Source organism: Cimex lectularius, unplaced genomic scaffold (assembly GCF_000648675.2).
Source record: "Cimex lectularius strain Harlan isolate CLEC.00 unplaced genomic scaffold, Clec_2.1 scaffold120, whole genome shotgun sequence".
Lineage (NCBI taxonomy): Eukaryota > Metazoa > Arthropoda > Insecta > Hemiptera > Cimicidae > Cimex > Cimex lectularius.
Window position 1 is genome coordinate 1,070,586 of NW_019392719.1, and position 23,687 is coordinate 1,094,272.

The 23,687-nt window shown below is 34.1% G+C and overlaps 1 protein-coding gene and 3 non-coding genes across 6 annotated transcripts in view; all 4 read right to left on the bottom strand.

Moving 5' to 3' along the window:
- Window positions 1-23,687, bottom strand: part of LOC106667923 (PQ-loop repeat-containing protein 1) — a 311,097-nt gene that overhangs the window by 221,348 nt on the left and 66,062 nt on the right. For 2 of the 3 annotated variants that reach the window (XM_024226613.1, XM_014396206.2), the window contains one exon: window positions 19,108-20,119. The exons of the other annotated variant lie outside the window; for it this stretch is intronic. In XM_024226613.1, coding sequence (XP_024082381.1) covers window positions 20,101-20,119 — 19 coding nt within the window. In that variant the 3' untranslated portion in view covers window positions 19,108-20,100. Of the gene's footprint in view, window positions 1-19,107; window positions 20,120-23,687 lie in introns of those variants that run through there. 3 annotated transcript variants of the gene reach the window in all.
- On the bottom strand, window positions 11,442-11,560 carry LOC112126797. The gene has a single exon (XR_002910236.1). It is a non-coding gene; the product is annotated as a 5S ribosomal RNA (ribosomal RNA).
- LOC112126798 lies at window positions 12,979-13,097 on the bottom strand. Its single transcript, XR_002910237.1, has one exon. It is a non-coding gene; the product is annotated as a 5S ribosomal RNA (ribosomal RNA).
- LOC112126799 lies at window positions 13,888-14,006 on the bottom strand. Its single transcript, XR_002910238.1, has one exon. It is a non-coding gene; the product is annotated as a 5S ribosomal RNA (ribosomal RNA).

The window sequence follows — 23,687 nt, forward strand, 5'->3', positions numbered from 1 at the left end:
ATAATATAGATTTCTGATGGGTGTAAGTTCCTGAAACTTTCAAAGTAAATGTTAATAAATAAAATTTTTACTAAAATATCACATGGAAATTTTATCTGACATTCATCAAGAAATATTTGTAATGTACATTTCGTTTCGGTAAAACCAATTTTTTTAAAAAATATTGCTTGCCAAGTGTTGATCGCAGATTGCATCGCCCCTCAGACATCTGCCGAATCTTAACCAGAAGTATAAAAACAGAGGCCGTCGAAGTACAACATTTTCTCGACCTGCGTGGGGCGATCCCGTTCACCGCCAATGGAAAAAGAGTGGCACTCATCACCGATCCCTGGGGGATACCGTTCTCTTGAACACAATCTCCGGAATAGAGAATAAATAAAAATAGTTATGATGGTCGGAGAATATCAATTCAATACTTTCCAATTTTTGAAAATATAGACAATTCATTTATCCGATCTTGGAGATTCCTAACTTATCATCGTTGATATACGTGAATAAATGCGATTATGCAATTTTTAAAAATTTGTTAGTTGTATTGAGCCGATTAATATTCGGATATTTGATTTTCGCGTGTTCCAGAGATATATAGTAAAACAAGAGATAACGAGACGATTGGACAGAAAAGAAAAAATACCTTTGACTTTGGATTTATATGCCGCTTTATATAGTCTCGTAGTCCACCGGCAGCCCAGCTTTTGTAATTTAAAATAAATTTCTGGCAGGCCTCGAGAATCACCCACCTCGGGTGTTGGCAGTCCGGGGTCAGACCTCGCTCCATTATACGACCAACCATCAAGATTGGGCTCCAGCTACTATCAACACCTAGGTCAATTCAGGACCCGACGCATGCAGTTCCTTGATCCAAACCCATTCGCACTCTCATTCATACAATAGATACATTATTTTCTATTTACTTATCATTCACTCAATTAGTGATGGGATAATCAATATTCCGCCATTGGCTCACATTTCACATTCGCGCTAATAAATACATTTACTCTCAACACATGCTAGGTACTATCAAACTATCAGTACGACATACAATGAAGGAAGCCGTGCTCAATTACACTTCCCATAACGAGTGGGATTCCTACGCGCTCTCTGTATGGAGCCAAGGAGTTGCATCTTGAATTAGGTGGCCTTGGATCGAGCCACCTTTCCCTGCATGAAAAGGAAACTGAGTTTTCAATAATTATAGTTAATTTTAAAAACATCCAGTGCTCAACTTGTCGAACATATAAAATAATTTCTGTGTTGTTTTTAGTTTGTAAGAAAAGATAAATGATTATATACATTTCAACCGTCTTGGAAGGCCAGAAACTAAGCTATTTTCCCTCTGGGAGAGACGATGGTCATCTAGGGATGTACGTCCCGGCCGTCCCAAATTGGAAATTCATAAATGATGAAAAAAAAATGGTTTCCATGTATGAAATTCTCAGTTTCTGCGAATATGCGCATTTCTCCAGCATTTGTTGGACAGATTCAGTGGTTGGATAAGAGTGAACAACCGGCCATGCCCTAACCACGATAAAAATGCATACATACATACGTCCGATTGTTTTTAAACGCGCCGGATAATGATCTGAACCTTGTAGATTAAGAGTAATCCCCCGCTCAAATTTCTGTCCCATGCACGACAGACATAAAATTCTGTACTCTCGCGTGACTTATATTGAAAAACATAAGGCCATGTTAATGTTTTATTTTTACGTGCTATTTTAATAACAAAATCATTTCAAAAATTTTCGTTTCTTTAACGTTTCTTTAAATTTTAACTATATTGATGTGATTAATATCAGCCTTAAGTATAACAATTGAATAAAACAGAATCAGTTTATCGCCTTATAATTGTCTATTTATAACCAATAAATTTTAACCTGAAAGAACCATTTTTACTTGGTATATAAATTGACTGAAATACTTTGGATTAAACACAGCTTTATCTTATTTAAGCTAAAACTTGAATAGAAGTAAAATTTTATTAAAAGTTTTATTTCTTCTTTTCTTTTTAAAGAATTTTATAGAATTACGTTAAATTGTTCTTTAGCAAAATATAAAATATATAAACCGTTTTAATTTTTTATTTTATTTTTCTTTTGTGAGGAGGGTTTCAAGTTATTATCCAAATTTTTTTCAAGATCTGTTTATAATAGATTTGCCAGGTTGCAGGTTTGTGTAATGAAATTACGAGGTAAATTTACACACAACGAGATCAACATTGTACCATAGTAAGAAGATATTTTTCACTTTGTAAATTATTAATTATAATTTCGATGAAGGAGATACATACAATTTATTTCCTCGAAAGCTCAACCGATGAACTGAACCCTGATTTTTTATATTGGATTATAATATTGAAGGATGATATTAATTTTACCATTTTCTTTACTGGTATTGGCAAATTTTAAGTTAAAAACTATACTAACCGCAATGTCAAATTATTGAAAGATTTAAAAGAAAGAAAGAACGCTAATTTGTACACAGCCAGTAAATAATAAATTTTCAATTAGCACTCGTCGTGGTTGGAAGTATACGTTCTCTGGAGTAAAATCGATTTTGATTATTTCCTTTTTTCCCTCGTCAGCAATTATCAAAGCATAAACTCATAATAAAACAATCGATATCACGATGATCGGTTACTTGAAATCAGTGGGCAATGATAGAGATAAAAATAATTCATGATTTGAAAATAACTTTACGCTTTTGGTGAAATTATGAGAACAAAGACCTATAAAAACCGAACTTGTTTTAAATCGGAGTTACCGGAAAAAACTAAAAGTTTAAAATAAAATGACTTTTGAAAATACAACATTGTTTTTGTAGTTTTCATAAATGCTACATAGATTTCTACTAAATACTAAATATGACCGTATAAATTTAAGTAAATAATTAGTATTATTACATTTTTCAATTTTGAACAGTTTAACGAATTTAAAAAATATTACTTACAACTTATATTGTCACGGCGCTTATCACTGTAAGGTAAAGGTCCCGGGTTCGAATCCAGCGGCCCTGCCTTTTTTCAAATGTTGTAATTAATATTACATAGCTATTTTTCAAAAACACCGGCACCCCGAGGGTTGATATAACTTCTGCAGTTGCGAACCCTCGTTAAAAGAGAGAGAGAGAGAGAGAGAGAGAGAGAGAGAGAGAGAGAGAGAGAGAGAGAAAGAAAGAAATAGAGAGAGAGAGAGAAAGAAAGAAATAGAGAGCGGGAGAGAGGGTGTGTGAGAAGAAAAAATAGAAAGAAAGAAAGAGAGATAGAGTGAGAGAGAGAGAGCGAGAGAGAGAGATAAAGGGAGAGAGAGAAAGAAAGAAATAGAGAGCGGGAGAGAGGGTGTGTAAGAAGAAAAAATAGAAAGAAAGAAAGAGAGATAGTGTGAGAGAGAGAGAGAGAAAGAGAGAAAGACAGAGAGAGAGAGAAAGAGAGAAAGACAGAGAGAGAGAGAGAGAAAGAAAGAAATAGAGAGCGGGAGAGAGGGTGTGTGAGAAGAAAAAAATAGAAAGAAAAAAAGAGAGATAGAGTGAGAGAGAGAGAAAGGGAGAGAGAGAGTGAAAGAAAGAGAGAATGAAAAAATAAAAAAGTTAGAGAGACAAAGAAAGAAAAAATGAAAAGTTAGAGACAAAAAAGAAAAATGAAAGAATGAAAAAAAGAGGGAGAAAGAGTGTGTCAGAAAGAAAAAGAAAGAAAGGAAGAGATATATAAATAGGGGGGGCCTCATGGAAGTAATGAACTCGAGCCAATCGGGGTTTAGAATGAGGTAAATTCCGTAAACGGCTTTAGTCTACAAGATCCTCCGGATGACCAGTGCGCCTGGAGGTCTACGGGCAGCATCCAGCCTTCTCCTCAGGTCGCAAAACTTATCATTCATCCAAGGGGCAGGAGGGTGGAGAAAAATACAGGTTCGAAGAGGGGCATGAGAGTTGAGGAGAGAATGAAAATTTCCGGGATGGAGATCTAACGTATGGTCAATGGAAGAGGAGAAAATAGGATTCCAGTCAATAGCTTCGAGATCGGTTTGGAGTGTATCAAAAGTAAGAGAATCCACTTTACGGTAGGACACTGTCGTTGAAATGAAAGTTAGAACATATTATAAGAAATAAGGATCAGGTCATGCTGGGATAAAAGTGAAACAGGATGCTGAGAAAACGAAAGCAAGTTATCATTAAAATCAATTACTTTCAGATCTAGTCAAGTGTCAATTGTGCGGGTATGATGTGTTGAATCAAAAGGAACAACGTATAGGTTAAGCGACATAAGAGGTTTTCCAGAAAATCTTAACAAGAGAGGAAGGTTGGAAGTTGGCGTGAAATCGCCGGATATAATTATATTTGAATAAAACTGTATAGGGTAGATTCAAATGTGTCGAAGGGAACAATACAGGAGGTCAGTAAATTATAGCACGTAAAAAACGATGGCGAACAAAGCAAATTTCTGCGAGGAGGACTTTATGGGAGAAGGGAGAGGGGGGAGGTTGCCAGGATCTGAGCTTTTAGATTTGTGTGCACATAGTGTCCAACAGGGTCAACCAGGTCATGGCGGTGTAGGATATGTTGGGGAAGAGAAAATGTTTCCCAAGTCAGTTTGCTATCGGATTCAGGCGAGGTCATAGAGCTAACCATGATCGTTTGAGGCGATGTGGAGTTTTCTTGGCATGGGAAGAAGTGTAGATGGTTTGAGCAGTATGGTTGGGATGGGTTGATAGATTGGAGTGAATATTGAAAAGCGGAAACGGATCAGACAGAATCAAACTGTTTAATTACATAACATATAAACAAAATCAAATGAAAATTAACATTAAACCTGATGTACCTAATTGTAAAAAATGAATAGATGGTGTAATCTTTAGAAACCTGTAATCTTAATCGGGTAGCATATATTCCCTCTCGCATTTGGGAAAGGAAAACACACATGCAAATTCCGGTCAATGATGAGTTTCTCTCTTCCGAAACGTCCATTTGGATTTTTTTGACAAGAATCAAACGTTTGCGTCGTTATGGCCATGAGCCGGCCGTTATACCTATAGATCTTCATCCTGCCATTTTTCTCTCATATAACTCTGTCACGCCTGTTGATCATGGCTTTCTCAAGTCAGTCTTCCACGATGAGTTATAAATGCACGAAGACAAAGGCCGGAGGATGTGCGGATGTTTTAATATGAAACTGCAGGGTTAGAAAAAAGTTCGAGTGAAATTCACTTCTCTTGGAGAACAATATGTTGGCAGTAAAAATAAGATATAAATTGTAAACGGGAATCCTTTAAATCCCAACGGGGAAACATTTTGGTCAGCACGTCCTCGCTTTTTTGGACGTTCAGCTCCGCTTTATCCTCTCACCAACAGATTTTGCCGTGTCCTTGTTACAAACCCACAGTACATCATCTCATCACCCTTCAGACTGTTGGCAATGATATGTTTCGATCATTTCCTGTTCATTTATGCTAACGCTGCGAATAAAACATACGCAATTATTCCAGTCTATTTATGTTTATGGAAAAGTTCGCGAGCAGAAAATGTAGAGCTCGCTCGAATGAATACTGGCTTTTGTACGCAAGGTGAATCTGGAGTAAAAAGGATAATGACGTAATATAAGGAAGGACATCGACCCCCTAAACATTGAAGTTACTGTGGATTACACAATCAGTTTCTCAACTGGTGTATAAATCAAATTTAGAGACATAGGACAAGACATCATATACGTAAAGGGAGAGAAAGAAAAGTGAGGGCGAAAGATGGAGAGAGAAAAGATCCCTCTCTTTTTCTCTCAGATCAAGATTGTAAAAAGTAAACAAATACATAAAAATATATAAAACATAAGGGCTTGGAGCAAAATAAAAAGGTACAATTCACATTTAAAATGAACTAAGTATTTATGTTCATTTTTGTTCAAGGAGAGGGAGGTTCCAGCCAAAGTCAAATATGCTGACAAAATTTAATAAAGAACAATTATGAAAACGGCACTCCCAGGTAGAACAGGAAATATGCTAAATAAGTGCTATAGAATAGAATAATAATCGACAATAGAATATTAAAAATTAAGAAACTCTAGTAGCAAATGATTGTTGTTAAAAATAAAGATGCCTGGGAACACCGGGTGCTGTTGGCTTTTTTTTATTCCATTCCTCACAAAAATTGTATATTCTATTACGTTTTATGATGTTATTATATTTTAAAATTTATATGTATCTTATAACTTTGGTATGATGGTAACATAAGGCAAATCGAAAGTTTGGAATTCCGATGATAAGATATTAAAAATTTCAATATATTCACGGATTATAATATATTTAAAGTTATTTCACTTCAGTGAATGCAGGCGAGAAATTTTCTGTTTTATTATGTACATACAAGTAAGTATAATCTGTAGATAAGCGCTGTAAGAAGATTACGTTTACCTAAAATCTTCTGACCAAATTGTTCAAATCAAACAACTATGAATTTACTTTTACAGTCAACCCTTTCAGCAACTAAGTACTACTCCAAAACTCATTTCGGTTGAACCCATAATTTCGTTAATAATTTCTAATAGTAGATTCATTTTTTTACGTATATTCGAAAAAACTTGTCAACAAATAATTCAACGGCAAATTCGCCCGATATATTTCCAACTTGTCCATGTGAATTTGGTAGATCAATCGATGCGGAAGAAAATAGAGAGATGATATATGGCGATTTCCGTCCGACACGAGATGAGATCCTAGAAAAGTAATTGTATTTCGTAATTCGGAATTTTTTGTTGATATAATTGATAGAAATTGAGTATAACGGGTGGTTGAAAATGAAGGCTATGGAGCTATATCAGTTTATCTAAATGAAAAAGGTGAAAAAAATGCCGACCTTAACCCACTTAATTACTAAGATTTGGGACTAAAACTGGTTTCTTTTTAATTCAACACAATTTAAGTGTTTTATCAAATCCGTTCCGCATAGTTATGGAAACCGGAACTGCTGATTATCGTCGTGAATCCGAGAGGGATCGACAATCTTATAGAAAAATAGAATCGTGCTCTCTCGATAAAACGTCGACTCGTTCTGACACACAATCGCGGATTGCATAAGCGGACTTCCCTGCAGCGTCCTTCGGAATTTTACGCTTTGCTGGAAGGCTGTGGAGGTCTATGAGCAATGTGGACGTAACGCCAAGGTTCTTCGACGTCACATTGACGTCTTCCAAGTTACGTTTGATTATCGTCGTAGAAATTTCCAGCGGCCACTCATCAATCAATCCAAGAGGCTTGTTCACAACTTTACTTTTGAATTATTCAGAGACGAAATTGTGACGTTGATTGAAATTAAAGCGAGGAAATTATTCAAGAATCATTTCCGCCTTTAAAACTCATCAAAATTTAAAATTTTAACAATTCAGGGCATATAAATTATGTATTGATTTGATCCTGGTGACCGTCCGAGTACTATTTAGTACATAATTAAACTTAAAATTGTTCATGTAAGAAGATTCTTATTGAGTTTCAATCTCGATATTTGTATTAATTTACTTATTAATTAATTATTAATTTTACACTTTTATCTTTATTATACTAGATCGGTGTACTAAAGGCATATCAAACAAGTCAAGAGTCATAAAATTACCCCATAAAAGTGCATTGGTATATAATTAAATTCACTAGTTTTCGTGGTCCGCTTGAACAATTAATATCTTTCAATTAATTAAGGTTTTTAGTTGAGATAAAAAAGTCAGTGTCACGAGCGGGATTCGAACCCGCAATCTTCAGCTAGATACGCCATACCACTTGAGCTATCGTGACTTCCATCCACTCGGACACCAATTCCCATCTCAACCCCACCTATTGAATTTTCCCTCCTTTTTGCCATTTTTCAAATGTCGTGTAATCTATTTGATTCTCGGCGACAAATGAAATGGCCACGGAGAGCTTTAGTGAAGGTATACTTTATTTTAACTTATTAAATTCACTAGTTTTCGTTGTCCGCTTGACCAAATAAATTCTATTCAATTAATTAAGGTTTTGGTTGAGATAAAAATGTAAGTGTCACAAGCGGGATTCGAACCCACGACCTTCGGCTAGATACGCCGCTACTCTACCACTTGAGCTATCGTGACCTCGATCCACTTGGACACTAACTTCCCATCTCAACCCCACCTTTGAAGTTCCCCCCTTTTTGTCATTTTTCAAATGTGTAATCTAGAAAGATACCCCAAGGCAAATGTAGGCTGCATTTAATCAAACAAAAATGGCTTGTTCAAAAATATATATCAATGACAGAAAAACCGGAAGCTTGTGTCTTGTTATTTATTTCAAACTCCACGTATTTTTATCGTTATATCCATTACAACATTATTTTTTTAATGTAAACCCAATTAAACGAGACGAGAAATTCATGAGTTTTAATAACAATTATTTAATTATAATGGTTTCAAAGTAAATTGACCAACACACCGGAAATCATTTAGTTATTGATTAAAATTTAACTAACAATTCATTACGTGATTAAGCTCTTAATAACCGTACATCTACTCTGGCCACGTGGAGGGCCTTAGTCCGCTCGGCATCGAGTAAATAAGGATCGAATCCGTCTTGTGAAACGGAACCTATTGTTCAACAAGATGGGCTTGTTGGAGGCGGACGATGTCTAATCCGTCTCTTTATCAAGTCGTATAAGTGTTATGTATGTACATGGGATTCATGTCAGGAGAATGTGCTGGCTAATTCATTTTGCTAATGCTTACATCCTCCAAGCAAAGAGAGACAACTTGATCTACATGCGGTGGAGCATTATCATGCATTAACACGAAATTGTCTCCAAGAAATGGGCGAATGGTACCACAGCTTCGAGAACTTCGTCCATGTACCTCTGTGCAGTTGAAGATCCATTTTGTTTCATAATCAATTAATGGATTTTGATTTAACCCCCTACTTTAACAGACTGTCTTTGAAATGGCTGTGACCCACTCATGGCACACGAAGAAAAGCGTTCTCCACGTCTTCTCTACACACGGTCCCGGCCATCCTATTGCCACATACCAAACGGCGTTAATCTGTGGAGAGAATAGCACCTCCCCCATTGTTCAAGTGCCAAGCTAGATGAAGATTTGCGAATAGTCGTCTTTTTACTCGAAGCCTCTCCAGCAGTAGAGAACCTGATGCAGGACTTCTAGATACTAGCTATTCTTACGAAGCCTTGTGATGACTGAATTAGACTGTTTGATGACCGTGTCGTGGCCGTGGACCGTGGTACTTGCGTACGACCTCCGAATTCGTGGGAATCGGATGGACGGATTGCCGAGAGTGTACAGCCAGCGAGGAGCTCTGACTACGCTGACGGCGTTCCTCGAATAAGTGAGGAATGGTGGGTAGAGGAATGGGTGGGAACGGATGCTTGTCGGTGGTGGTCGACTTGGCTGTCTTTACCGTAGCCATGGTCTCCTCTGGGGGTGGTTAGAGATTCCACTAAAATCTAAACCACGGCCGGAGTGCATCCGGAGGTTTCGACGCTAGCGAAGCTCCAACACCCAGGGATATAGAGTTGTCGTCTCTATCTAGGGAGTTCCTGGGAGACTTGGCCGATGCATTTCGACCACCTTTTGGGTATCCGTTTTCGCGCGGCACTGGTTAATGCACAGTGTTAATCCACCTCCTCAGAAGGGGCAAGCGGGAGAAGTCAGCATCTTTGTCGATTAGTCTGTGCATTTGCGGGCTTCTCCACAGAACCTCAAGGAAGAAGCAGATTTTCCGCGCGCAGAGGTGAGTCGCTCCTAACTTGAGAATCTAAACGTGTGATAAGACCTGCCGGCTAGGTGCGCATGCTAAAAAACCTCAATGTTAAAAGGAATTGCGACCCCAGTGGGAAACATATACCTATCCAGGAAGCCGTTAAATGACGGTTTCGAAATGCGGTGAAAGCAATAAAACAACCGTCTCTAGCTGTCGTACATTGCGCGGTCAACCACTATCTTCTTTTCGACTGAGATTTCCTAGGCCACTGTAGACCATGGGTAGATAGTGGCGCACACACGAGTTGGGCTATGTAAAGCCGTGTTCCCACGGCGTGTGACTTGGCGAATCTCCAGCGGCCAGTTATCACCCATTGCGTAATTTTTTGTTTAATAAAGTCAGTTTTGACTTAAAGGTCAACGCTAGTACAGTGTTCTATTATGATTTACAGATGTAGAAAAATGATAACTGATACAATTGCAACAAACCACAACAGATCGAGGAATGAGATGCAGATCCATCTTTGTCCAAATTATCTGCCGTGACGGGATCTTCTCGACTTAAAATCAGTGGATGCAGAAGAATCGAAGATAGTTATAAAAATTATTGAAGGCTTGTATCTTGGTCTTTCTCTGCGAAAACCCTTTAAAAAAATTTCCCTTCGACTCTTCCTCAGTCGAATAGAATTTTAAGTCAATAAGCCTCAACTTTGCCATGATTAATTCCATTTGTCCATCTTCTTTAAATTAACAGACGAGCCCAAGCGTTAATTCTTGCAAAGTACACAATCCAAAAACTCTCGGCTATCTATATGCTAAATATTGCAGAATAAATATTGACACAACACAAACTTTAATTTTGCCGTTATATTTATTTTAGTGAAAAAATTGTTCTATCAAGACAATAAACCAAGATGTCAGTTTGGTAAAGCATAAGACAAACATGCGGATTCAGAATTAAATTGAAATTGTATTAATTTGCATTTGACTTAGGTTACTAAAAAAATTTAAATTTGAAAGTTATGTAAATATTTATTAAATTAATAATTTAATAAAACGTTTATTGTAATCTAATACGATTTAAAATAATTGTCAATTCAAATAATTGACACATTACCATGACAGGAAGATTTATATTCTTTATAGTTGTGAAGATTTGAAATTTTTGAACAAAATATTGTAGGACATCATCAACATCAATCAACTATCATCAGCTTGACTTTGTCGACGGTTTCCGTAATGAAACCGAAGATTTGACGCTTGGATTTAGTACATATTTCTCTATTTTCATTAATAAGGTGGAAAATTGTTTTTAAATAACTGGAAAATATAGAAATTTTCTATTTGGTTGTAACTTATTAACCATTTTAAAAATAGTAGAATAGTTATGTTTTAAGCGACTTAAAGTATACAATAAATAACGAACAATCAAATCAATAACTTAAGAGTTAGAACTTACGGGATTTTCCCCTTACGAATTTCAAATATGTAAATGTTCCCTGAATATGTTGATGGAATATATGACATCGGATTTCAAATTTTTGGCGTAAAATTGTGTTCGCCTTCGTATGAAAAAGTTAAAGGAACAAAAAATAATTAAATAAAATGTTGATAATACAATGAAATAAACAACATACTAATATTTTGACGGCTGAAAAGAAAAAAATGTGCATATGCATTATGGGCTACATAAATAAATAAAAATATAATAAAACGTTTATTGTATTTTAATATAATTTACAAAATAAAAAGCCAACAGCACGCGGTGTTCCCAGGCGGTCACCCATCCAGGTACTAACCACGCCCGATGGTGCTTAACTTCGGTGATCGGACGAGAACCGGTGTATTCAGCATGGTATGGACGTTGGCGATATACTCATTTTCTTTGGGCTATACGAGCTCCCTCCCAGTCGTCTCATGCTATCAACAAAAAATTCCGAATTATGAAATACAATTTCTTTTCTAGGATCTCATCTCGTGTCGGACGGAAATCGCCATATATCATCTCTCTATTTTCTTTCGCATCGATTGATCTACCAAATTCACATGGACAAGTTGGAAATATATCGGGCGAATTTGCCGTTGAATTATTTGTTTACAAGTTTTTTCGAATATACGTAAAAAAAATAAATCTATTATTAGAAATTATTAACGAAATTATGGGTTCAACCGAAATGAATTTTGGAGTAGTACTTAGTGGCTGAAAGGGTGGGTTGTAAAAGTAAATTCATTCTTGTTTCATTTGAACATTTTGGTCGGAAGATTTTAGGTAAACGCCGTAAATATATTGGACTTTTTAACATTTTATCATCTGAATTCCAAACTTTCGATTAGTCTTATGTTACCATAACAAAGTAATAAGATACACATAAGTTATATAATATAATAACATCGTAAAATCTAATAGAATATACAATTTTTAGTGAGGAATGGNCTCTCTCTCTCTCTCTCCCCCCAAATAATTGCTAGCTATCCATCTATTTTTATATTTCTTTCTACCTAGCTGTCAATTTTTTTAGATCTCTTTCTCTAAGTTATATAATATAATAACATCGTAAAATCTAATAGAATATACAATTTTTAGTGAGGAATGGAATAAAAAAAAAAAAAAAAAAAAACCAACAGCACCCGGTGTCCCCAGGCATTTTTGTCTTTAACAACATTTGTTAATAGAGTTTCTTAGTTTTTAATATTTTATCGTTGATTATTGTTGTATTATATGGCACTTATTTAGCATATTTCCTGTTCTACCTGAGAGTGCCGTTTTCAAAATTGTTCTTTATTAAATTTTGTCAGCATATTCGAATTTCGCTGGAACCTTCCTCTCTTTGAAAGAAAATGAACATAAATACATAGTTCATTTTAAATGTGAAATTTTATCTTTTGATTTTGCTCCAAGCCCTTATGTTTTATATATTTTTATGTATTTGTTTATTTCATTACAATCTTGATCTGAGAGAAAAAGGGAGGGCTCTTTTCTCTTTCGCCCTCACTTATCTTTCTCTCCCTTTACGTATATGATGTCTTGTCCTATGTCTCAAAATTTGATTTATACACCAGAGAAACTGATCGTGTAATCTACAGTAACTTCGATGTTTAGGGGGTCGATGTCCATCCTTCTATTACGTCATTATCCTTTTTACTCCAGATTCACCTTGCGTACAAAAGCCAGTATTCATTCGAGTGAGGTCTACATTATATTATTTGTATCAAGTTATAAAATATAATAACATCTTAAAATGTAAGACTGTATACAATTTTTAATGAGGAATGGAATAAAAAAAAAAAGCCAACAGCACGCGGTGTTCCCAGGCGGTCACCCGTCCAGGTACTAACCACGCCCGATGCTGCTTAACTTCGGTGATCGGACGAGAACCGGTGTTTTCAGTATGGTATGGACGTTGGCGATATACTCATTTTCTTTGGGCTATACGAGCTCCCTCCCAGTCGTCTCATGCTATCAACAAAAAATTCCGAATTATGAAATACAATTTCTTTTCTAGGATCTCATCTCGTGTCGGACGGAAATCGCCATATATCATCTCTCTATTTTCTTTCGCATCGATTGATCTACCAAATTCACATGGACAAGTTGGAAATATATCGGGCGAATTTGCCGTTGAATTATTTGTTGACAAGTTTTTTCGAATATACGTAAAAAAAATAAATCTACTATTAGAAATTATTAACGAAATTATGGGTTCAAGCGAAATGAATTTTGGAGTAGTACTTAGTTGCTGAAAGGGTTGACTGTAAAAGTAAATTCATACTTGTTCGATTTGAACAATTTGGTCAGAAGATTTTAGGTAAACGTCATCTTCTGAAAGCGCTTATCTACAGATTATACTTACTTGTATGTACATAATAAAAGAGAAAATTTCTCGCCTGCATTCACAAAATATTTCTCTATTTTTAATCCATTAGGGAATAACGTGTGTAAATTATTCGAGAAAAAATAAGTTTCCTCTGGTAAATACACTTTCGTAAAAAGGCGTCTCTATTAAGAATGGCAAAGGATTTTGAAAATGGATGGTGAAATAATTTTAAATATATTATAATCCGTGAATATATCGAAATTTTTAATATCTTATCATCGGAATTCCAAACTTTCGATTTGCCTTATGTTACCATACCAAATTAATAAGATACATATAAGTTATAAAATATAAAAACATCACAAAATGTAATAAAAAAAAAGCCAACAGCACGCGGTGTTCCCAGGCGGTCACCCATCCAGGTACTAACCACGCCCGATGCTGCTTAACTTCGGTGATGGGACGAGAACCGGTGTATTCAGCATGGTATGGACGTTGGCGATATACTCATTTTCTTTTGGCTATACGAGGTCCCGCGCAGTCGTCTAATGCGATCACATAAAAATTGCTTATTATGTAATTGAATTATTTTTGTAGGATCTCATCTTGTGTCAGACAGAAATAAAAATATTTTAGTTATACATCATTATATAACACAATAAAATGTAATGCTATATACAATTTTCAGTGAGGAATTAAAAAATCCAGCTTGTCGCATAGTGGACTTATACAGCAAATGAACACTTGTTAGAAAGAGAGATATATTCATTTTATATAATTTAATTCGTATTCTAACCTATAACAATTGCAACGGCCATCTATGCAGAACGCTGATCAAAAGTCATTAAAACGAATCATATATTTTGAGCTCACTTCAATATAAAAAATACAATCATATTTGGCTGAAGTATAATATTTTGCTGTCTTATAATATTTTGCTTTATAATAATTATATCATCTCGTTAAGGTTTTTATTTTTCCTTTTAAATTTGAAATTAACGCGTGAAAATCTACTGCCTGAAACTTCGTAAGAAATTGTTTATTTTCTTTATTTATTTGATTTATTATTAATTTGATCTGATTGATATGTCTTAATTTGTATTATAATTGTATATAAAAATCAGGGCTAAGCGAATTTTAAACAAAGAAAAGTAGTTAAGTACTTAAAGTTCCTTCAATTTTTGAGGAATATATACCCTTAAACAGGACTTTGGAACAATTTCTCAAGTGTAATTTAATTTAAAATATTAGAATTTATGGCTTAAACCACAATATATAAGGGAGAATACCAAAATCAAGCTTGTGAAGATTGGAATTTTTTGCCAGTTAATTTTAGGTAGGTCTGTAAAAATGAATTCATATAACAAATTTAACCCAAAATTAAGCCAACAACACGCTCTCTCTCTCTCCCACACACTCTCACTCTCTCTCTCTCTCTCTCCCCCCAAATAATTGCTAGCTATCCATCTATTTTTATATTTCTTTCTACCTAGCTGTCAATTTTTTTAGATCTCTTTCTCTACCTGTCTCCATTATCTATATTTGTATCTATATCTCTCTCTCCTCTCTCTCTCACTCTCTCTCCTCTCTCTCTCTATCTCTCTCTCTCTCTCTCTCTCTCTCTCTCGTGTGTGTGTGTGTGTGTGTGTGTGTGTGTGTGTCAACGATATTTTAAACAAATTGGATCTATCACATAACAAGATCTAAGCAACGGGTTATAATGAGATTTCATAATTTTTTATGACTCCTATGATTTTTATGATTCCTATTGTACCGGATATATTTAGCTAGCTTTGTTATTTCATTTGAATTCTCTAAAAAATATATTATTGTTCACTACTGTCCAATCTATGCGTCCTGTATCAAACAAACTTTTAAAAGGTTTTTCTTTTCTTGAGGTCATTTTAAAAAATACATTTTACAAGAAGATCCAATACATCAATTTAAACTACGGTGGTCGATCAATATCAACTAGAGTTTTTCTTTTCTTTCAACGATTTGAAATTTTTGCGCAGATAATTTTACATATTCATCGTCGTCTACTTTAGATTGTCGACGAGTTATACAACAAAACCCCAATTTGGACGCATAGATTCAGTACATATTAGTTTATTTTCATAATTAAAATGGAAAATTATTTATAAAGCAGTCGAGAATAAGAACGTTTCCTTTTTGGAAGGTAACGTATTAAGCATATTGAAGATAAATATTAAATAACTGAAAATACATACTAAATTTGTCGGGGAGTTTTCTTTTTATAAGTTTGACATTTTTCAACATTTCCTGCACATGTACGTTAAATTTGCAAATTTGGCATAGTGTTCCAATATTTCGTTTACTATTGTGTTTTCCTTACCATACCAAAAAGATAACATAAATAGGTACGTATAAATTAATAAATAATTTAGTTACACAATAAAATAAATAGTATAGCTAATTGTTTTATGATTTAACGTGTACATATTATTGTATTCTATAGGATTTATTGTACCCGAGACTTCTCTTTCTCTTATTGATTGTATTTTTTTTTATATAATGTATGATATTATGTTATTACGTAATTGTAACATTTAAAATTCCTTGTGTTCTTTGCAAGGAATATCCTCTTCCTAACTGTATTTCGTTGAAGATTTGAAATCATTGCCCGGAAAAATAATACATATATTACAATTGGTATTTTTCTGTTGTTTAGTGACCATTAGCCAATGGTTATTTGGAGATCGTGAAGTGCGATCTGGTGTGATGTAGGTTTTAGAAAAACATTTTCTTTATCGTGCCAACGTTTCGATCTTTATTGAGATCATCTTCAGGACCTGGGATTTATAAACATTGTTTAAATTTTACAAATACATGTAGAATGTGAAAAAAATGAATTTATACAATGCTAGAAAATTTTAGATCAAAAAAATGAATTTATACAATGCTAGAAAATATTAGATTAAAAAAACGGATTTGTACAATGCTAGCAAATTTTAGATAAAAAAATTATACAATGCTAGAAAATTTCATGTTAAAAAATGAATTTATACTATGCTAGAAAATTTTAGATAAAAAAACGGAATTTATACAATGCTAGAAAATTTTAGATTAAAAAAATGAATTTGTACAATGCTAGAAAAGTTTAGATTAAAAAATTATACAATGCTAAAAAAGGTTAGATTAAAAAAATAAATTTGTACAATGCTATAAAATTTTAGATTCAATCAAAATATTTGTTCTCACTCAAGGAAAACAAACACCTTGAGTGAGTAGAAATTTTTTTTATTGAATCTGAAATTTTCTAACATTGTATAACTTCATTTTTTTAATCTAAAATTTTCTAGCATTGTATAAATTCATTTTTTAATCTAAATTTTTCTAGCATTGTATAAATTAATTTTTTTAATCAAATTTTTTTTAGTATTGTACAAATTCGTTTTTTATCTAAAATTTTCTAGTATTGTATAAAATTATTTTTTAATCTAAAATATTCTAGCATTGTATAAATTCATTTTTTTAGTCTAAAATTTTCTTGCGTTTATAAATTCATTTTTGTCACATCCTACATGTATTTGTAAAATTTAAATAATGTTTATAAATCCCAGGCCCTGAAGATGATCTCAATAAAGATCGAAACGTTAAACAAAATGTTTTTCTAAAACCTACATCACACCAGACCGCACCTCACGATCTACAAATAAAAATTGTTATTGTTGACTAGCTTTTAAAAAAATAAGCCAACTATTTAATCATTAACAAATTTAAAGAATATGTATATCTATTTAAATACTGAAACCGATGGTTTCAACATCGATGGAATTACGAATAGAATTTGCAGTGAACGAGACACACTTACAAATTCTGTAAACACAGGTGAATGATAAAAGAGGTAACATCAACGAACAGAATAGTGTAACTGAACTGTTTCATTGGTTAACCATAAACATTCTGTTTTTAAAGGAAGTCTGTTGAATAGGGCTAATTAATAAAAGGTTGCTCAACTCATTACAAGAAAAACACCGAATCAAGAACAAAGATCAAAGTTATAACAAGCAGTATCCCCCAACTTGCGAACACCCCTCTCTTCAGGGGTAAGTGATTGCTCAAGAAGTGGAACCTAGCGGATCGAGGTCGTCGCAGATTGAATTCAGCACGTGGAACGTGGAAGCATCCAACAAGTGAGAATTAGTTGAATAAATCTCCTAACAACAAATAAAGGTACATCTAGCCACCCTTGCAATACCCTAAGTGGTCCAAGTCTGTGACGTCATGGCGTATGTTATGAGTATAACAAAAACCGACGAGGGAATGAATCAAAAGAGATCCCTCGCTCGTATGATTCACCAGCTTGGATGGAGGGCTCCCCTCATTCCTTTCCCACTTCCCCTCCATCTGTAGTTCTAAATGAGTCACTCTGACTCACACCCGACGCAGGGCACACACTAAACTGGTCATAGCAAACGAATTGTGATAAAATTCTTCCGTTCGTCCCGCTCAAACGAACGTCCTTCTTGAGTTACTGACCTCAGAGAAACCAGATCCCCTTTTATGGCGATTTTCGCAGATAGGCATAATATTTACCTTTATTGTTCAATTTAATCTAAAGTATTCTCTTTTCAGAGTGTTCGGATCAACCTTTCATCCTTTTATTGCCCATAAAGTTTAATATGGCATTTTTCCCCTTCTACGACAAGAAGAGGCTATTTAACATAAAGGCACTCTGGAATAAGCAGTGTCTAATCCTCTTTAACACTGACATAATTATCTGTAAACAACCAAAGGACAGCTGGACATTGTAAAGAACCTTGTAGAAGTTGTTAGTTGTGTGTAATGGATTTTCCTGTTTCCAGCCGTGCTAATATTAGGGTGACATTCTGTACTGACATGTTTATACATGGAAAACAAATGTCACGGACCTTGGCACTGATAACTGTATTTTATTAGGTTTCACCCATGAAAATGTGACTGGTCAAATGTTTTTTATCTGGTATTGTTGTTCGATGCATTTTTGTTTTCTGTAGGGTAAAAGTAAAAGACATATAATAATCAATTTTAATCTGCTTATATTACAAGCTACTATACTAACCAATATTAGACTAACTAATATTACAATATTGTAATAAATAATAACACTCATCAAATGTCAGAAAAGTTACTTTTGGCATTCCTTTTGGGATGTTTCGATGACATCCCCCCTAATATTGAAAACTTATAAAATAAAACGAAGCATTAAAATAAGAATAAAACGTCAATGAGTTACTATCATGACTTTTAGAATGACATCAATTGATTCAAGTGATGCTACGCTATTCTACGGACGTTTTAACGTTTGATAGTACATTTATACAGATGTAAAGTTTAACATTGAATTGACATCAATACTGATTGATTCGAATGATGCTACACTATTCTACGGACGTTTTGACGTTTGATAGTACATTTATATAGTTGTAAAGTTCAACATTGAATAGACATCAATACTGATTGATTCAAGTGATGCTACGCTATTCTACGGACGTTTTGACGTTTGATAGTACATTTATACAGATGTAAATATTTAACATTGAATTGACATCAATACTAATTGATTCAAGTGATGTAACACTATTCTACGGACTTTTCACATTTGATAGTACATTTATACAGATGTAAAAGTTTAACATTGAATAGACATCAATGACATCAATACTGATCAAGTGTCAAGTGATGCAAAACTATTCTACGCACTTTTTACGTTTGATAGTACATTTATACAGATGTAAATGTTTAACATGGAATTGACATCAATGACATCAATACTAATTGATTCAAGTGATGCTACACTATTCTACGGACTTTTTACATTTGATAGTACATTTATACAGATGTAAAAGTTTAACATTGAATATACATCAATGACATCAATACTGATCAAGTGTCAAGTGATGCTAAACTATTCTACGCACTTTTTACGTTTGATAGTACATTTATACAGATGTAAATGTTTAACATGGAATTGACATCAATACTGATTGATTCAAGTGATGCTACACTGTTCTACGGACGTTTTCACGTTTGTTAGTACATTTATATAGGTGTGAAAGTTTAACATTGAATAGAATAGAAAATTGTATAAAATACACATTGTATTAAAACTGGACATTTACCACTGTTGTGATTTACTTTTTCAATCGCATTAGTTTCGTAGCATTATTTTACCTATACCTAATGTTAAAATACAAATATTAAAGCAAAGCATCAAAGAAAGAGTAACGAACTGGATTTTAACGGTTGTTCTACTCACAAAAAGCAGAGTAAAAATGTTATCAGATGTCACTGCGTCAATTTTGGCATTTTTAGATGATATCATTGACGATCATTTTATTCTGGTAGCCATTTTTACAGAATTGTACGAGTTGGGTGTCATAGAGAGTTTTGTATTATATTTACATGTTAAAATTGAACACTGTATAAAATACAATCAATTTTAAAACTCGTTAGGTGTCACAGGAGGGATTTTGGTAAACTTTTTAATGACATCAGTCTCTTATCATTTTGTACAAATAGTGATGAAGAATATGAACAGTAAACCTGGTGAGCAGTCATTTTACCTTTTTTGATGACATCAGTGTCTTATCATTTTTTTCGTGTTATACTGAAAAATAAAACAAAAATAATCTATTTTAGATGTCATACAAGAAAAAGTAATACTCATGAGATACTTTGGTAAATGATGGTTCTAAGATTTGTTGTTTAAAAGTCTCCGGATTTCAAATGATTTATGCATTTATCTCCATGCTTAATTCTAAATTTTGTTATTAAAAATTTCTCAAAAAATATAGTTCTCTCCCTTGTTGAAACTGTGTAGCATCGGCGGGTCCACTCTTACAATTCATCGTCGAGAGTCTTGTTGGTAACTCCTTCAACTGATGAGCGTTTAAAGCTTGAAACTGAGAGAGTTGTAAACAACAAATCTGTGAGTAGAACCCACATTCATCCTAACTTTATCATTTCTAAACTCATGAGATGTCACTGGAGATACTTTTGTCATCTTTTCTATGACATCAGCATCCTATCATTTTGTTCATATAAAACTGCTACAATACTAAAAAATAGAACAAAGTAAATCAAAGAAAGAGGAAAGTACTTGTCAGATATCACTGGAGTCACTTTTCACACATTTTTTATGAAATCAGTATCTTACCATTTTTTCCATGCAGTGACGCAGAAAGTGAAATAAAGATAAAAGCTCGTGAGATGTCGTTAGCGTCACTTTTAACCTGTCTTTTATGACAATAGTAACATCATTTTGTTCATGTAGTGACACAGAAAGTGAAACAAAGATAAAAGCTCATGAGATGTCATTGGTGTCACTTTTGATTTTTCTTTTATGACAACATTATCATCATTTTGTTCATATAATGACACAGAAAGTGAAACAAAGATAAAAGCTCATCAGAAGTCATTGGTATCACTTTTGACTTTCCTTTTATGACGACAGTGTAATCATTTTGTTCATGTAGTGACACAGAAAGTCAAACAAAGATAAAAGCTCATGAGATGTCATTGGTATCACTTTGGACCTTCCTTTTATGACGACAGTGTCATCATTTTGTTCATGTAGTGATACAGGAAACAAAATGTACTCCTCTTGAGATGACACTGAAGTCACTTTTGACATTTTGTCAAAATAGAAAATAAAACAAAGTGCCACTGAAGTCATTTCTCGCAATATTTCCATGAAATCAGTGCTCTATCAATTTATCAAAATACGTAATTGTTGTATGCAATGGGTACATTCGCTTTTACTATGTGAATCTACTCTATGGTATAAGGTACAAACAAAAATTTAAGAAAAGAGCAAAATTCTTCAGAAGTGGCGGGAGTTAATTTTGACATCTTGTGTTGACAAGTACAGTAGTGTAGTGTCATTTTGTAAATATAGTGACACGCAAAATAAAACAAAGCATCAAACAAAGACATGTTTTCCATTACACCAGTTTTATCGTTTGGTTGTGATTCATAATAGTTGGGTTTCAGGATGCCATGAATACATTTGATTTTACATGGACGTTTCTAAAAAAATTATGTTACCATTCAAAAAACACACAACAAACCAACTGTAAACATTTTATGTTATCTCTTGGTACTGGTTACTCTGAGTACTCTAAGTATATAAGTAAATATAATGGGCAATTTCATTCGGTACAGAGGCGATCAGCTACGGCTCTAGGATGTTACGATGACATTTGTTTTCCACATTAATATAAGGAAAACAGTATAAAATTTTCATTATAAGGGTTGATTAAACTGCAAAAAGGACACAAATCACCGTAATACCAACGTGCTCTTATTAACTCAGGACTAAATGAATCCATTTTATGAAATTACAACAGCTGGGGACTTTCTGTCTAAACTTTAGCCGACGAAACAGCCGCAGAATAATTAATAATTTAAGTGTATCATTTGTCCCTTGTACAGTCCCAGATCATTTAGTACTATCTGAAAGACAACATTGAGGACGTCTGAATGTTGTTATTCTTAATATGTCTTTATTCGTTAGAAACAATGAATTTTTATCTTGAGTCGACAGTATTTTGTATTTGAATAAAAATTTATTTTTCTTATTAAATATTATCACCTTCACCCTTTCTTTGCCTCTGTCTGTCTTTCTTTTTGCCTGTCTTTCTCACTCACCCTCTCTCTCTACTCTCTCTCTCTCTCTCTCTCTCTCTCTCTCTCTCTCTCTCTCTCTCTCTCTCAATATCTATCTATCTATCTATTACGCCTTCTATTACGTAAAAAATATGATGTCTTGTCCATAATCATAATAACATGATACTGTTAGAGCTGATAGCCCCTACAGGTTATATGGCATTCCACGGGTGATTTTTCCACTAAAGCTTAAATATTATTATTATATGACAATTAATTAAGGTTTTTAGTTGAGATGAAAAATGGCAAAAGGAGGGAAAACTCAAAAGGTGGGGTTGAGATGGGGAGTTGATGTCCGAGTGGATCGAGGTCACGATAGCTCAGGTGGTAGAGCAACGGCGGGCTTTTTTTCATCTGAACTAAAAACCTTAATTAATTGTCATGTATTTATTGGCCAAGCGGACCACGAAAGTAGTGAATTAATGATTTAAAAATGATGTATACTTCACTAAGGCTCTCCGTCGCCATTTCAATTGTCGTCGGAATCCAAACCGATTACACGACATTTGAAAAATGGCAAAAGGAGGGAAAACTCATAAGGTGGAGTTGAGATAAGGAAATGATGTCCGAGTGGATCGAGGACACGATAGATCAGGTGGTAGAGCAGCGGCGTATCTAGCCGAAGGTCGTGGGTTCGAATCCCTCTCGTGTCATTAACTTTTTTTCATCTCAACTAAAAACCTTAATTAATTGTCATGTATTAATTGGTCAAGCGGACCACGCAAGTAGTGAATTATTATATTACATATTATAATTTTATTAAACTGATGCCATCGTTCAATTATGAGGTGTCATATCTTAAATCTTGAAAGCACTGCCATCCGTACAGAAATTTGCGTTATGACATTAACAATTTTTTTTTGGGGGGGAGGTCTTTTTAACGTTAAAGATGACAATTTGACATCTGATTTCTGCTTGTTATTTCGCTTATAAATCTAAAATGTCGTATTTAATCCATATTTCCCTTAAGTTCTTAAAGAGAAAACCGAGTTCTTACTGGTTATTTGGAGATCGTGAGATGCGGTCTGGTGTGACGTAGGTTTTAGAAAAACATTTTCTTTATCATGCAAAACGTTCGATCTTTGTTGAGATCATCTTCAGGGCCTGGGATTTCCAAATATTGTTGAAATTTAACAAATACACGTAGGATATGGAAAAAAGTGAATTTATACAAGGCAAAAAATATTTTTTAAATTTTTTTGTGGTGATTAGTGACCGTTAATCGATATTTATTTAGAAATCGTGAGATGCGCTCTGGTGTGACGTAGGTTTTAGAAAAACATTTTCTTTATCGTGCCAACGTTTCGATCTTTATTGAGGTCATCTTCAGGGCCTGGAATTTATAAACATTGTTTAAATTAAAAAAAAAGAATCTATACAATGCTAGAAATTTTAGATTCAATCAAAGTATTTGTACTCACTCCAAGTGTCTGTTTTCCGTGTAGATGAGTCATTTTTGTGTGTTGTGTCGAGAGAAGCAAGAATGACTCATCTACACGGAAAACAAA